Genomic DNA, 17,743 nt, shown 5'->3' with positions numbered 1-17,743 from the left:
ACATTGACTTGAAAAAAAAAAGAACAAAAAGAAAAGAAATGGATCTTTTTGAAAAGAGAATACACATGTGGAACAAAAAACACTCAGACATTATTACATTGGCTATTAGCAATTCTTACTAAAATGAGTAAGTGGTAAGAAAATATTGACTATTATGGTAAAAAAAAATTATAGGTATCAATATTTGGATATAGACACTCATATTTGACTATTGTGGTAATTTTCCTTTAGATAAAATTTTATTTAGTTTTATGTGAAGTTTACTATATACTAATGAAGTCTACAAAATTCAGTATGCAGAGAATTATCATATGGATAAAGTCATTGCACTAAATATGTATTATCTCAAGATATCAATGTATATCATTATGAAAATTAAACAACAAAATAGTTATTTAAGTTTATGTGACAATAATCAAACATAACTTAACTCATTTTTCTATTATGTATGTATAGATATAATTTATTCATATATATATAGGAGTTAGCTAAATTAAATAAGTAATATTTTAATATAAATAAAATAAAATTTTGACCATTGGATCATTATAAAATTGATATATGAAGATTCACAAAATACGTGTATATATATTTATGCATAATAACTTTTTTTGATGCATAAACTTTTTTTAGATGCACAATGATTGTTAGAATTTTAGTAAAAATACATATCATTTTATTGTTTTATTTTAATACTAGATTAAACCCGCACGTTATGCGGGATTAACTGAGAACATAAACAAAAAATATAATAACCAATAGTTACACCATTATTCATAATTTATGATAATATTAAGACCTGTCAGATTACGACTGATTTAAACAATAAAATTATAGTTTATGAATATATGATATACATCAAATATGTTAAAGCATGGCTATAAATATTTATAAATCATAAAAAAGATGCATAATATATATTCATTAAATATAATATAATAAATACTTTCAAAAAGATAAACATAATATAAAAAAAAAAACATTTGTATAATGTATATAAGTATCTTTGTACTCATATAGAAAATAAAAAAATAAATATTAATAATTAGGATTATGAATAGAATTGATGATTAAGATAATACATGATAAAATAAATATAACAATTTAGATAAAAAAAAATGACAACTTATTAAGAGATTAAGAGATATATATGTTAGAACTAAATTAAATAATTAAAATAATACTACATATCCATTAGCCGATCATTTAGAGCTTTATTACATATATAGTTTCTTTTTACTTTTATTTTTTTTTTTATTAGTTAATGATGATTAGGATAAAAAATTATTTTTAAGAGAATGCTTAAAATTAGAAAATTAATGCAAGTATGACACATAATGAAAAATTCTATATGTCATTTTTCTATAATTGTCAACTAATCAAAAAACTATTATCTCTTAGTTATATAGAGAGATTATTATAAACGTAAATTTGTATCTTGATAAAAAAAAAAAAAAAAATCCATCAATTAAGTTTTAAGAGATATATATGAAATTAAGTTTTAAAATTAATTATAATAATAATTAACTTAAATTAAAATAACATGTTATCATGTTTTGCCGAATCTTTTTCTTCTTCTGTGAATATATGGCCATCCATTAAGTTTTTTTAAGAGATATACATAGAGCAATATGTTGGTAATGTTTAGCCGACTTGTTATTTTCTTTTTCATTATTTTAATTTTTAGCTTTTTATTTTTTTCTATTATTAATTAATGATGATTATGATTAAAAATAATTTTTAAAAGTATGCTTAAAATTAGGAAATTAATGTAAGTATGACATATAAGAAAAAATCATACTTGTCATCTAAAAGAAGATGCCAAATAAGCATTTTCATATCCTCTCTTAGTTATATAGTGAGATTTTGTTTATTTAAAATAAAACCTATATTTATTTATCTATATCTTTACTATCTTATAAAGCATTTGTCCTTTTTAAAATTCTCAATTAAGGATTTGAACTACCTAAATTACTCTTCTTATTTATTCATTAATTTAAACATCCCTACATGATATACCTATTATACCCTTAAATCTCAATCACTACTTTCGACGAATTTTTAAATTCGAGGGCGGAACCCATACGGCTAAGGCATTTGGCTACCATACTCATTTGGCTATAACCTCCACCATCTCACCGCCGCAACGCGCGGACACTATCTCTCGTATTATAAACAAATTTTCCGTGTCTAAATTTTAAGTTTCAACAATTACTTTTCTAAAATGTCCCTCTATCTATTCTATATTTACCTAAAATAACTATAATATCATTTGTCTCTCCTTAAATCTCAATCAATTATTTTTTTTCTCTCTCCTCCATAAATCATTTATCTCAACCAATTCATTGAAAATCTTTTATCTCAAAAACCGTACATCAATAAATTATAAAAATTATATGGGTGTTCTTAAAATTTCATACTCTTTCATTAGATATGTCATTCGATATACTTTCGACGAATTTTTAAATACGAGGGCAGAACCCTTACGGTTAAGACATTTGACTATCACATTTTATTATCACCCCCACCATCTTACTGCTACAACGTGCTGGTACTTACTCTCGTATATTAAAAAGTAAAAATATATGATGCATATACATAATGATTGTGTACATATTAAAACTAGTTATAATTGTGAAAAAACTAGTAACTCCATCATTTCGATGAGAAGCGAAAATATTTAATTGGGTCAAACCTTTCCTTAAACAATCCGGATCTAGATAGTACAATAATACCCGACCCGAAATAAAAAGGTGAAACCTTGAATGAGAGCTGGCAAAATGGACCCAAATAAATAATTTTGGATCGATTTGGGCGATATTAGCAAAAATCTGGATTATATTGGGTTGTATACAATTCTCACGCGGGTCATACTGGATTAAGAATATATTGTCTCTCACCGTAAGCGGGTTAAAATGGGCAGACAAATTATGCAGACGGTCAGATTGGGCAAAGACGCAAGGTGATGGATGATTGGATGGTAGTACCATCAGACGGTCAGATGGTACTTTTACGGCTCCACGTGCCATACATCTTACTACTTTATTCGTTAGACTATCTCCAATGCTAAGGATGCATTAGGTGTCTATGAGCTGCCACATCAAATCCTTAAAAATTGTTACACGTCCTTATACATTTTTAAAGTTCTATAACTTTATCTTCAACCATACCAACATCCTTACATATCATTTAACTCCACTAAAAACAAAAAAAAAATATAAGTAATGCCCTTAGGTAAGGGCATGCATCAAAAAATCTTTAATTTTGGATAAGCTTCAACCGCAAAGGATATTCAAGGGCACCCAAAGGCGCCCAAAAACATACCCATTGGAGATAATCTTAAAAAACTAAAATAAAAAAAAGAATTCAACTGAGTGGATGACAATAAATAATAAAATAAATCATGATTAAATTTGAAAAGGACAAAAAGTTTAAAAGAGCAGTTATTGTAGCTCGTTTTCTTTTTTTCTTTTTTCCCTTGAATTCCGAATGCGTAACTTTTTTACATAAAATAATTTATTATTCACTTAACCACATAAAATTATTGTAATACTAGATAATCATTTCGGGTTCAACCCAGGTTAATTTATAAATAAATAAATCAAATTCTACTTGGGTAACTTTAAAATATGTTATCATGTTAAAATGTATGATAACAACGTTAAATAAATTGAAAAGTTGTGATAAGTTATTATGTAAATAATGTAACTAAACGGAAACATAACTTGTGTAGCTGTACACACATGTTGAAACACATACGGGTAGTAAAAACAAAAAGTAAAACATATACTAAAAGACACCATAGTTTCGGCCTATTATAACGGAAATTAAGGTGATTAAAATCTTACATAATAGTGTGAATATTTAATAAAAATCTATATTAATGAGATATATTTAAAAAAGTAGGATATTTTAAATTTTAAATCAATAAATTATAATGATGTCATAATTAATTGAAATGATGCATGAGAATACACAATTTTTTAAAATCTTAGGTCATCACAATCTTTTTTTATTTATATAATAGATAATAGATTTAGCTTTAATTTAATTTAATAAATAATTTAAGTTACATCAAACCATTTTATTGAATAGCTACTTCCAATTTAGTTTTTGCGTGTAAAAACAAATGATAATTTTTAGACGAACAAGTAATGCATTTACGCAAACGTGTTCCTTACAAAATCATACATAAAAAAGAAAATGTTCAAAATTGTGAATACAAAAGAGAGAGATTTTAGGTTTATTAATTACTCGTATTTAGTTGAAAAAAATGAAAGGGACACATTATTTATGTTGTAATTAATTATTTGATACATTTTACCCGTTTTGACCCGAACCAGTTATGACCCGTTTTAAAAATTATCCGTATTGATCCGGACCCGTTTTGACCCGGGACCATTTTGACCCGTCACCCGACCCCACCCGTACATTTTGGCACCCCTACCTTGAATAACCCTCTCAATCATCATCATCCCTCCTGTAATAAATAAATAAAAAAAAAAAATTCCAAACACTCAATAATAATGGTAGGCGGCTTCTCATTCTCTACAACCATGACGTCATCCTCATCACCATCTCCGTTGTCATTCCCGTCATTATCCTCATCTTCACTTCCCACAAACCCTAACCCTTTTTTCGGTAGTTCCTCGCCGTCGTTTTCGTTCTGCACTTCAACCACCACCGCTCCATCTTTATTCGGTTCGGGTTCTGGTTTCGGTACTCCTTCAAGTAGTAAGCAAAAATCAAATTCAAATTCAACTGCATTTTCTATGAATACGAATGTAACTACTCCTGCTTTTTCGTTTTCCCCGACCCCTTCTACTGCTGCTGCTGCTGCTACTAGGCTGTCTTTTGAAAATGTGACTGCCTCTTCGTCTGCCAGTTTGAAAGCAGATTCTACGGCTTCAACTACTATTACTACATCTTTCTTGGGTGAGTACCTTCTAATCCAAATTCACAATTAAAATAGTCTTGATTTTTTTTTTTTGATAGGTTTGAATTACTCACGAATGTCAGTAGGTCTAGCATTACGTTGTCTTAACTTGGTCCTCGTTAGAGAGCCTTCTTGACGAGCAGATCTCCATTTAAACTCCTAAGGAAGAACTCTACCTTGCAAGGCCGAACCTGAGACATCGGAGAGTAAAACTCTTCCCTTGCCCACCTAAGGCTGACCAATGGCCAACCCACCGAAGTGAGTTGGTTGTCTCTAGACTCTAGAGTCTAGATGGCAATGCTCAACTCACAAAGCGTCTTGCAAGTTTTAGTCATGTACACAATCCCCTATATGTTTTTTTGACTAAGAATTGTTTTATATAATACTCCTCCGTCCCAATTTAAATGTCCAAAATTGACTTGCTTAGTCTTTCTTCTCTAACTTTGACCGTAAGTATTTTTGTTTGTATAATATAATAACTAACGAAAATTACATCAATGAAAAGTACATCTAAAGCTCAATCATTTCATATATTTTACATCAATTGATGTATAACACACACCAAATAATTTACTGTCAAACTTGTGAAAGAAAGACTTCAAAAGTCAAAATAGGACATTTAAATTGGGACGGAGGGTAATATTAATGAACGATTTTTATATAGTTTTATATATGGTCTTTTCTCTGATAGTTTGACTTATGCAGATTCTACTGCAGGAACTACAACTGCTAATGCTAGTGCTGCTTCCACTCCTCCGTTTCCTGCATTCGGGAGCAGCTCGATGTCGACTGCTACGAATACAAATGTAACTACCCCTGCTTTTTTGCTTTGGTCGACCCCTTCTACTGCTGCTGCTACTAGGCTGTCTTTTGAAAATGTGACTGCCTCGTCCGGACTACAGTCGTCTGCGAGTTTAAAAGCAGATTCTACGGCTTCCACACCGGCGTTTTCTGCAATTAGCGCGACGTCATCTGCTGCTACTACCACTACCACTACTACTTCCACACAGGCGGTTACTGGATCGGTGCCGAGTACTACGAATCCTGCTACTTCAACGGCGACGACAAGTTCTTTGTTGTTTCAAACATCTGCTAAAACTTCGGGTTTTTTTACACCAGCATCACAGCCGCAATCCACAGCTGCTACATCTTTCTTGGGTTAGTTATATTTTCGTTTTTTTTGTAGTTTATATGTGTTCTTGAATGGTTGTGTATCAATTCGTATGCAATACTTGATGTGGTCCTAATTTTTATACAATTAGTGAGGTCATGCATTACTTTGTCAAAGAGTGTTCAGATGCTTAAATGCTTCATTTGTTGGGGGTGAGGATTTGTGAACTTGTTTTTTTTTAATTGTGTTACCTCATTGTAGACTTGCAGTGATTTTGCAGCCATGTCAATGCATGCAAGTTCTAGTGAAATATAGAAAATGAATTTAAATTGATAGATGACCCACCCACGAGTGGTCCGATACCAACACGCTTAATGAATAACTTGAAATTAAAAGTCATGCCTATCTTTTGAAAATTTCTTACATAAGGTAAAGCATGCTGTAAGAAATTTGGATTTTACACGATAAGTTGAAGAGAGAGACCCAAGCGATCAGTTTTCGGGGGCCTATAGTGGGGTACATGTTGTTGAGTCCTTTCTCTTGGCTTGGCTTAAGATGCGTAACTTTTACCCGACCAAAACCCAAAAGTACCTTCTAAGTTCTAACCTAAATTCACGATTAAAAAAGTCTTGACTTCTAAAGTAAGTTTAAGTTTGCATCAAACTCACATAAATTGCTATAATTAAAGGATGATCTGTGTTTTTAGCAGTGCAATGCATACACAAACCTGCGTGTACCTTTTATCCAGAGTAGAGTCTAGATTTTTTTGATAGGTTTGAATTACTCACGAATGTCGGTAGGTCTAGCATTACGTTGTCTTAATTTGGTCCTCGCTAGAGAGCCTTCTCGACGAGCAGATTCCTATTTAAACTCACGAGGAAGAAAACTCTACCTTGCAAGGCCGAACCTGAGATATTGGAGAGTAAAACTCCTCCCTTGCCCACATAAGGCAGACCAATGGCCAACCCACCGAAGTGAGTTGGTTGACTCTAGACTCTAGAGTCTAGATGGCAATGCTAAGTTCACAAAGCATCTTACAAGTTATTGTGATGTACACAATCCTCTTTATGTTTTTTGACTAAGAATTTCTTTAATATGATTATATTAATATTAATATCTAGTTTCATATATGGTATTTTCTCTGATAGTTTGACTTCTGCAGATTCTACTGCAGGAACTACAACTGCTAATGCTAGTGCTGCTTCCACTCCTTCGTTTTCTGCATCTGGTGTGACATCATCGACTTCTACTGCTGCAGCTTCCACACCGGCGTTTTCTGCATTTGATGTAATGTCGTCAGCTGATACTACTACGACTAAGACACCCGGGTGTACTGCATTTGGTGTAACTTCATCCGTTACTACTACTACTGCGCCTTCCTCGCAGGCGGTTACTGGTATTGGTTTAACTTTGTCAGCTAGTACCACCACAGCTTCCACACCTACTGGATCTGTGCCAAGTACTACGAGTCCTGCTACTTCAACGGGGACGACAAGTTCTTTTTTGGGATTTCAAACATCTGCTAAAACTCCGGGTTCCCTTACACCAGCATCACAGCCGCAATCGACAGCTGCTACATCTTTCTTGGGTGAGTTATATAGTCAGTTTTTGTATATTATGTAAGTTCTTGAATGGTTGTGTATCAATTCGTATAGCAATACTTGGTGAGGTCCAAATATTTATATGATTAGTGAGGTCATGCATTGCTTTGTTAAAGAGTGTTCAGATGCTTCATTTTGTTAGGGGCGAGGATTAGTGAACTTGTTTTCTTGTTGAGTTAACTCATTGTGGTAATTTCTCACATAACGTACAACCTGCTTTAAGAAATCTGGATTTTGCACAATAAGTTGAAAAGAGGGACTTATCAGTTTTGGGGGGCCTATAGTGGTGTACATGTCACATGATAGGTGGAAAAGGTATAAACAAATAAAATGGCTAATATACTATCGCCTTGTATGACTACCTGTTTCTCCAAATTCACCATTACTTTGTTAGGTTGTTTCTCTACTTGGATTATATTAATCAATTATTGTTATTATTATCCATTTAACAAATGGTAATTATCATCATCATTATTATTAATATTGCTGTCAGGCAATCGAAGATCCATTAATTTTACTTCCATGAAAAGTAATCGAGGCTCGCCTTGTTGTGGTGCTGGTCCGATTTCAATAATCTCAACATCAGAAAATAATAATAATAATAATCAGAATAAACATAAAAACAAGAAACAAGTTTGGATATGGACGGAAAACAAAGAGGTCATGACGTCAGCAGTTGAAAGAGGTTGGAGCACTTTCATTTTCTCTTCTATTCATCGCCACACCGCCACTGATTGGTCTTGTAAGTCTACTTGACTCTTTTTTATGTTTATTTAATCATTATCATATTGTAGTTTATGTGTATAAATAAAAGACTTTTGGTTTTGCTTGTCCAATTATGATGCACACTTTGCAGCTACGTGTTTGGAAATAACTACAACTTTAGTCTAAAGTCTATGTATATATGTGTAAAACATAAAATGTGTTATTGTGTGTATCCAACTTCCAAATTTTCATGTTGCGTGTATCCGGTGGTACTTTTGCCGGTATGTTATTTTGTATGGTTGTAGAACTTGTCAGGCGGTACTTGAGTGTTGAACTGCCTTGTACCGAGTAAGCTTCTTGGCAGGAGTACTTGGATTGGAGTTTTTATATATAAAATTATAGTTATTAGAATTATACACAAACAAATTAGTATCCCCTTGCTTTCTAGTTTTCACCTAGAAATATGGCTGGAAGCTTTAACACAATGGTTCAAGTACTTCAAAACGATTTTTGACCACATTTTGAACCAACCTGATTTTTAGGCCTAGTAGGCTCAACTCGGCCCACTCATCTAGTAGCGAGTATCGCTGAGTAATCGCCCCAGTAGGCTGTGTTTTACAGCACTGAGCAAAAGTATCATCACATACGTATGATGACACATGGATAGCAACTAAAATAAGCAAATCCCTTGCCAAAGGAGGAGTTTGTTGGATTGTAATATTACACCAAAGATTTAGTTGTTAAGCCATTAACGTAAGATTGTAAGACCCATATGCTTGGCCAAAAATAAAAAAAACAAAATAAAAGCAAAACCTATATATACCATGCATATCCTCTAAGGTTATGAGGAGCAGATGATTGTGTGATTTTTCAAGCATTCTAGGCTTCTAACGAGGAACAGAGGATTGTGTATATAAACTAATCTTCGTAGACTATGATATCATGGTTTAACTGGCTCATATTGGAGAGGTTTTCCAGTATCCATCCAGGAGATGCTCTCTTTTGCATATATCATTGAATCAGTCTTGTGTTGATGTGCAGATTTTACTGTTTAGTTCTATTCTAATGTGGTTTATTACCTTTCAGCCTTGCTTATATGTCAAAGTAGTACTACTACGTATAGTTCTACTTAGTTAGATTTACTAAAAGCTCTTATTGCCCGCAACGCTGTAGTGACTACTAAATCTTCATCTGTCTTATCTTGCTATCCTTTTCACGCTCGCTGCAAGATCTATCCTAAATTGCCACATTTGCAGTTAGACATTTGAATTGATGACAAGTTTTAAACATGTACATATTGTCCTTGTATATATCATAACATGCTAGGTTAATTTTTCTCCATCCTGACTATATTGATGCCATATTCAGCAATCGCATTGATATCCCCTCTCATTATTGAAGACAATAAGCTATTTGACGAGGAGGCTAGATTAGTTGCCACGATTTCTGAAATATCATCTCCCCAACAACTGGAGCAGCTCCAACCAGTGTCTGACCATGCAGAGAATGTTATTGTTGATCTATTGGATTGGCAGGTATATGCAACATTCCATTAGTTCCTGTTCTATCAACAGAATCATGTCATTTGCAGTTCTTTATTTTCTCTGTTTATGCAGAGATACATTAGTATAATAATTCTCGATAAAAACTTGTTTTTGATGACTTCCGTTTGCCAAAACAACTCTCAACTTCTTACTTGACTATCAAATACGTTCTCGCTCTTTAGGTGATTCCTGCGGAAAACATTGTTGCTGCATTTCATGGGTCTCACAAAACAGTCTTCGCTGTCTCAAAAAGTCCATCAGAAGCTCAAGTATTTTTAGAGGTAAATTTTAAGACCATAACTCCATAAGGATTTATAATCTGTCTAAACATTTTGCATTGTAATTATGAGATATTTCGATCTAAATATGAGGAAATGACCTTTTCGTTGTTAGCGTATGTAGGCTTTGGAGCAAGGACTGGGAGGAGTAGTTTTAAAAACCCAGAATGTTGAAGATGTCCTTGAGTTGAAGGTATAATTTTAAATACTGCCGAATTCCTACTGATTCATGTTTTCTTATTTAGTTGATTTTATCAGGGCTATTTTGACAGAAAAAATGAAGAAGACAGTCTACTGGAGTTGACTAAAGCTACTATTACTGGAGTTCAAATGACTGGAATGGGAGATAGAGTTTGTGTTGATCTCTGTAGTCTCATGAGGCCTGGTGAAGGCCTTCTGGTACGTTCAACCTCTTCTTTTGTTGTGGTCTCTTGACGTTTACCGTCGTCTAATTCTTAAAATATTTTCTTGTAGGTTGGATCTTTCGCCAGGGGGTTATTCCTTGTTCATTCAGAGTGCCTAGAGTCAAATTATATCGCCAGCAGGCCTTTTCGTGTGAATGCAGTGAGTTTTTCTTCCACAGTTTGCTAGATATGTTCTGTCATTAGTGATTAAAAATGATTTCTGCACCCGTCTTTTGTAGAAATAAGGGTGTACTAACATATATCTTCTCTGAATATGGCATCTTGTTGGGTTCCCTATATATTTCTTTTCTGATTTTACTGTCTTATTGACATTTACTAGGGTCCAGTTCATGCATATGTTGCAGTTCCAGGAGGTAAAACTTGCTATCTTTCAGAACTTAAGACAGGCGAAGAGGTCCTTGTTGTTGATCAAAATGGCATTCAGCGAACGGCAGTAGTTGGGCGTGTAAAGATTGAGACCCGACCTTTAGTGATCGTTGATGCAATGGTTTGTTTCTTCTTTGCTACTAACATTGTCTTAAATAGTTGGGAGGTTGGATTTGGACCTCTAGTTATTTGAGCCAAGAACTCAAATATGGTAATTTTGCCATCAAACCATAGTCACATAAAACGCGGTACGCTTCGGTACGGGTACGCAATTCGCCCTTTGTGACGAATTCGGTACGTAGGGGGTATACTCATTTCGGTACGAAGCGGTACGAATGGTACGTTGTATTATGAATTCGGTGAGTGTACCAAAATTTAAAACCACAAGTAAACAAAGTTCATAATAAAAAGATAGAACATAACATTAGGAAATACAATAGAAATCAAACACCAACCAAAAACACCAACTAAAATCTAATAGTAGAAGATTGGAATGCTACAATTTCAGTGCAAAGGTTAGTAAGTTAGTATGATATATATAGCCGTTTAGTGCCTAAGTTTTTGTGATTTTGTAATAAATATGAAGATCTTTGTTTGTTAAAAAGATTCTTATTAAGTAAATTGGTTTTGTTTTTAAAGCTAAAGTAAGTTGTTATAGTTAAAAACTTAAAATCTTGGAAAATGGAATGTCTTTTGGAGATTTGGAGCTTTGGAAGTCACGGGACATGCTTTTCCTGTTCAAAAACGAACTGTAATCAAAGAATACGAATTGAATTCAGCGATTTCAAGACGGAATTCGACGATTGGAACTGGACTCAGTTCGTCGTACCCTGCCAACTCGGTTCACAGTACCCTATCGACTCGGTTCGACGTACCTGCATCGTTTGGAACGTTTTCGTATTGCGTTCGGTACGTTTTGTACCAATACGAAATTCGAAGGTTTCTGAGCGAATTCTGTAACTATGCGTCAAACCAGATGACGAGTTGCTCCTAATAATTTAAAGATCGGTATCATTAATCGAAAATCGAAAAACAAACACATGTATGTGTTTGGTTCACTGTCTGGTTTGGGACGGAAGCCACACCAAACCAGTCAAACCAGTGTATACCGGTTTTATTTCCCTTATTTTTTACTTCTTTCTCAAAAAAAAAAAAAACTTTTTTATGCTTTCAGCAACTTACATTTTCTTTGAAATTTATAATGAGACAGGTTGAGGAAACTTGTTACAGCATTCTGCTGCAAAATGCGGAGACTGTTGGTCTTGTATCACCCAAAGAAGGTTCATATTTCTTGCGGTTCAGTTTGTATCTCTATGTATATAGATGGCTTAATGATTTAACTTGGTGTAGGAAATGGAGGGAAAGTAATTCCAGTGACCTCACTGAAAGTTGGCGATGAAGTTTTGCTGAGATTACAGGGTGATGCTAGGCATACCGGTATAGAGATTCAAGAGTTCATTGTTGAGAAATGAAGTTTGGTTAATAATATCCCTTCTCTTTGGTATCCTTAGCATATAACTTAGCAAATTAATTGCCTTCTTTTGCAGCTAGATGAATTGAAAGACGTTCAAGGTGTATCTAAACTTCTAAAGGACTAAAAATTGTTACATATATAAGAGAAAAGTGATTATGGGGCTGTTATTTACCCAATTTGGGTGAAAAACCCCTCACATACCAATTATTTAATATTTTGAATCAATGTTTGGCCCCCCCATGATTTTCATGGTTTAAAAAAAGGTATGTGAGAGGTTTTTCACTTAACTTAGGTGCCTAACAGCCTTATATTCCCTTCCCCCATATATATAAATATTTCAATATCCAACCCTTTCAGAATTAAAAAAAAAAATGAGAAAGTTGGTTAGAGAAGAAATTCAAGTACACAAAAATTAGGTGAGAGAATAAATACAACAAAGAAATTCCAAATATGGCAAGAAAAAAAAATAAAAAAATGAGAACTGATAGTTTCATAAATATATTTGAATGAAAAAGTTCCAGGTAACACACCAATTGTATGTTTGTATATCAAGGTGTAAATGAGCTGAGGTGAGCTCAATATAGAGCATTAGAGCTAGAGCTCAGCTTGCTTGTTTTAGCTTCCTGTGGGTGCAAAACCACGACAGAAGATCACATATAAATTGGTCCCAATGGAATTCTTTCACTATATAGACCCCCTCTGTATTGTTTTCCTGTCGTTATGTTTTGATTTCAACCTCTATTGTAATACTAGCAACTTGCTAGTTTTTAATATTAATAAAATTTCAATGTTCAAAAAAAAAAAACTCAGCTTGTTTTAGTCTTATGAGTAAAACTTGATCTCGGTTTCGTAAGTATTCTTAGAGTTTGAGTTTACTTATTAATCAAATTTTATAATTGTATACAGAAATATAGCTTTTGAATAATAATATGAATATAATAAGAATAAGAATAAAAGCATACGATAAGTTACAGTGAATATAGATATGAATTGGTATTCCAAACTAAATGTGAAGGATACTCGACCTCTTTCAAATATCTATCCATATCTTAAGAAGACACGACCGGAGAAGGATCTTATCTCCGAGTAAAATATGTTTTTGGAACACCGCAGTCTTAAGTGAGAACCAGCTGGATGACTAAGACACGTTTTGATCATGTTGTATCATTGTATTATATCTGGTATCCTCGATTCAAATGACTTTTGGCGGACTCTAATGGCATGTAAGAATGAAAACATTCATTTAGATAAAGCACATCACCCCTTTGTCACTTTTGTTTATCCAAATATGGATAAAAAGAGCTTCCCGCCTTTGCATGAGATGGGGATCGAACTTCTGTCTTCAGAAGTTAGGGTGTTTACAACTGGAAGCTTCCCGCCTTTGCATGAGATGGGGATCGAACTTCTGTCTTCAGAAGTTAGGATGTTTACAACTGATTCCAAGTCATATTTTAGCCAGGACTACTTTATATTTATATCAAAGGTATCTTTTATCTAATCAAATTAATACAAACAGAAGTTCTAATATATTATTCTAAGTTAAAAGAAGAGACGACAATATATATAAAATCAAATTCAAATAAAGAAAAATTTTGTAGCATAATATCTAAAAACGTCTCTTACACAATTATCACTTCTCATTCAAAAGAAAGCAACTGGAAAGGCGCATAATATTGAACACTTAATAGTTGATACAAACAGATTGAGGATAGAAGTACAAACTTGGAAGAAGTAGAAGATTTCAGCGCTTTTTAATGGTCTGTGCAAGGGATGTGAGGGGAGTGCAGTGGAGGATTGTTTTCAACCAGCAAATCAAAACCTTAAATCTACTATATTGGCTCCACCAATGGTAATGTGGGGAGCCTCTTATAGAGGCATTCAATTCCCTCTCGTTTATCAGAATGAAAATAATAAAAGGTGTCTGCTTGCTGATAGATTCAAGTGACTACAAGGAAGTTCGTGGGCTTTGGCGACTCTGTTAATAATAGGTTGAGTAACAAGGTGAACAAGGAACAGGTCAGCCTATTGGCTTTATTTGATAGCTTGTTTTGAATAATAACCGTGACAGATTGGTTTGGGTTGAAGCCTTGAAGGTAATTCTTCTGAATTTACTGTGATGGCGGTCGAAGAGTTCCTCCGTGGTATCATTGACTAGCAACCGTCATGTCTTTAAATGGTCTAAGTGGGTAACTAAAGAATGCAATATTTTTATCTGGGATTAGGCCTTAGGGTTGAATCGGCTTCCAAATCATTTTCCCCCAAAATTAAATAAATAAAAACTTAATTATGTTACCGGATATGGATTGAGGTTATCAGATTCCTTGAATCGATGTATTATTGTTCTTCTCCTTGAAGAGTTAGATAGAAGTTATGCATAATCGCACAACGATTGAGGGTTGTTATATCTAAAGTAAGTTCTCCTTTTAATCGTCCTCTTTCATGTTCACAATCAACAGTTGTCCCCTCTTGATGTTTAATTATTATTATATGAAAGAGATCAAATGAGAAGGTGTGTTAAGGAGAGAAGGGGGGTAAGGTCCTATTGGCCAATCAGAGAGTGTGACACGTCGCCTCTAAAAATAAAATACGCGGTGACATTTTTGTAAATAATTTGACTTCAAACCTAAACTCACCCAATCCACCTCAAGCTGACCCAACTCAAGATGACTCAGCCCAAGCTCACTCAGCCCAAGCTGACCCACCTTAACCTAACCCAGCCCAAGTTGATTCAACCCAAACTGACCCAACCCAAGCTGACCCAACCGAACCCCAAGCTAACCCAACCGAACCCCAAGTTGACCCAAACCCGCAATCTACATTTGTGTAGATTATGTGTAAATTATATCAAGCTAACCCAACCCCAACCTGACCCAACCTGACCAGACCCCAAGCTGACCCAAACCTGACCCAAGCTGACCCAACCCAGAACCCAAACTGACCCAAAACCCATAATCTACGTTTGTGTAGATTTCTAAATTTAAAGTAAAATGGGTGTAGAATTAGGGCCAAATACAGCAGGTTGACTATAGATACGATCATACGAAACCATGGGTTGTACGGAGTACAAATTATCCATCACTCGTACATATTAATTCCGACGACAACATTAATCAGTAAATTATTATTATTGTGTATTTTCTGAAAGTGCACACCATGTCTAAACCTGTGAAACCCATAGGCCCATTAATTGAATAGATAAAATAAAAGGGAAATGTTAATCTTCAGCCCAAAGAAAAGAGTAACAGCCCAAAGTATCTGTTACTCTATTGATATTAGTATATTACTGTAAAAAAAGAATAAAAAAAAATAATTAGAGTGGGTTGACAAACCAAAGAAAGGCTTAGAAGAAAGGGGAAGGTGGGTATTAGAGACACCGGGTGTCATCCTCTTTAAACGACTTAAAGGAGAATTAGCTGCCGGACGAATCAACGGAACAAGGGATCTCTTCATACTTGACACAAGGAATCGCTTCAGAGCGTTTGAAGAAGAAGCAGCCGTCGTCATTGTTCATATAACTGAAGAACCCCCAAAACTATTTTTATCTATTTATATTACCAGTATAATATAGGCGGACCTACATAGAACTAGGGGTAGCCCGGGCAATGGGTTTGCTAGATTCATATAGTGTAATTTTTTTTGGAAAACGATGTATTAATTATTGGTGTTACGGGTCAATCAAATATGGGATACCCGTCAATGTAACTAATTCAAAACTTTCAAAAGATTATCCTAATAATAAAATTGATAAAGACGTACTTGTGCAATTAAATGATAAATAGAAACTATCAAAGTGCCAAAAACTTTTATTAATCATTAAAAATAGTCAAAAATCCTAAAATATCGTAACAATTTAGTCGTTATCGTTATTTTACGTCGATATTAGGTCAACAATAAAAAAAAATTTGTGCTACCCGTCCCTATCAATCATGGGTCCTCCACTCCGGTATATATTTTTCTTGAGAGAGGGGCAATCCCACCCTATATTTTTTCAAACAGTTTATACGTAAACATTAACATTTATTTGTGGACAGTGGAATATGGACCTCTTGTTATTGCTTAAACATTACTTAATACCGTAGTGACACAATGAAAAATATAATGCCAGTTGAGCCAGAAACTCTGATATGGGTCGTGTGGGCTGAATGGGTCCAGTGGTTCCAGGGGCATAAGTAGTAAATAATTAGTTACGTGACGGTTTTTATTATTAAGGTTCGATTAATAAGGCCTGTGTGCCATCTAGGCTTTTATGGATTAAGTTCATTGGTTATGGATTTATTAGGGGTCGAACCCGCTTATATATCTATCTATCGTGAACAACCGACATTGGTTCTGTTTTATCGTGAATTTTTACTTGTTTTGTGGTTTAATTGCTGTTACCAGTTGATTATTCGTATCAAACTCAAATGAGGTAATTTTGCCATCAACCCAGATGACGAGTTGCCTGTTCAGTTTCGTTGAAATATATAATGAGACAGGTTAAGGAAACTTGTTACAGCATTTTGCCGCAAAATGCGGAGGCTATTGGTCTATTATCTCCAAAAGATGGCTTAATGATTTAAGTTGGTGTAGGAAATGGAGCGAAAGTAATTCCAGTGACCTCACTGAAAGTCGGCGATGAAGTGTTGCTGAGATTAATTACAGGGTGGTGCTAGAAATACCAGTATAGAGATTCAAGAGTTCATTGTCGAGAAATGAACTTTGGTTAATAATATTCCTTCTCTTTTTGGTATGGGAAATGATATTCATACAACACATTTTTGCTATCTATAACAATACCTGCATCATTTAGTTATATTATGTGCATAAAAGTCTATACATTCGTTGTAGATGACATAATTCTGTTGTAGAAATATCACTTCCCTTTTAGTATCCTTAACACATTACTTGGCAAGTTAATTGCCTTCTTTTGCAGCTAGATGAATTGAAAGACGTTCAAGGCGTTCAATTGTTATCTAAAGACTAAATATTGTTGTCATATAAATATTTAGATATTCAACCCTTTTTGAACTAAAAGAAAAAAAATGAGCAAGTCGGTAATGGAAGAAATTCAAGTACACAAAAATTCGGTGAGTGAATAAATACAACAAGGAACTTCCACAAATGCCGAGAAAAAAAAAAAGAAATAAAAAAATAATAGAAAGAACTGATAATTTTATAAATCTATTCAAAAGAAGTTCTAGCTAACACATATATGTTTGTAAATGGGGCTGTAGCTCAATTTGAAAGAGCCAAGAGCTTGAGCTCGGCTCGTGAGTATTAATTAGAGGCTTGAGCTCGACTAGAGCTCGTCTCATTTATCAAAT

General features: G+C 34.0%; 1 protein-coding gene across 2 annotated transcripts; it reads left to right on the top strand.

The window, feature by feature from the left end:
* Nucleotides 1–4,509: 4,509 nt before the first annotated feature.
* LOC122586895 (putative GPI-anchored protein pfl2) lies at nt 4,510–12,652 on the top strand. Of its 2 annotated transcripts, none has more exons than XM_043758916.1 (12): nt 4,510–4,935; nt 5,654–6,094; nt 7,210–7,635; nt 8,142–8,390; nt 9,722–9,888; nt 10,080–10,178; nt 10,300–10,368; nt 10,434–10,574; nt 10,650–10,739; nt 10,920–11,087; nt 12,177–12,246; nt 12,317–12,652. In XM_043758916.1, the coding sequence occupies exons 1-12, from the start codon at nt 4,527–4,529 to the stop codon at nt 12,436–12,438; spliced, it is 2,451 nt and encodes an 816-aa protein (XP_043614851.1). In that variant the 5' UTR covers nt 4,510–4,526; the 3' UTR covers nt 12,439–12,652. The 2 variants fall into 2 exon arrangements, with proteins under 2 accessions (XP_043614851.1, XP_043614850.1); XM_043758915.1 differs by having other exon boundaries at nt 5,642–6,094.
* The last annotated feature ends 5,091 nt before the right edge of the window (nt 12,653–17,743 follow it).

Source organism: Erigeron canadensis, chromosome 2, assembly GCF_010389155.1.
Source record: "Erigeron canadensis isolate Cc75 chromosome 2, C_canadensis_v1, whole genome shotgun sequence".
NCBI classification, from domain to species: Eukaryota; Viridiplantae; Streptophyta; class Magnoliopsida; order Asterales; family Asteraceae; genus Erigeron; species Erigeron canadensis.
This window is presented reverse-complemented; position numbering and strand designations above follow the sequence as displayed.

Bases quoted from the DNA above. Each gene is read 5' to 3' on its own strand.
- LOC122586895 (XM_043758915.1), top strand. From the start codon at position 4,527: ATGGTAGGCGGCTTCTCATTCTCTACAACCATGACGTCATCCTCATCA. The intron at 10,575-10,649 runs GTACGTTCAACC...ATTTTCTTGTAG, and splicing joins GGCCTGGTGAAGGCCTTCTG to GTTGGATCTTTCGCCAGGGG. The intron at 11,088-12,176 runs GTTTGTTTCTTC...ATAATGAGACAG, and splicing joins TAGTGATCGTTGATGCAATG to GTTGAGGAAACTTGTTACAG.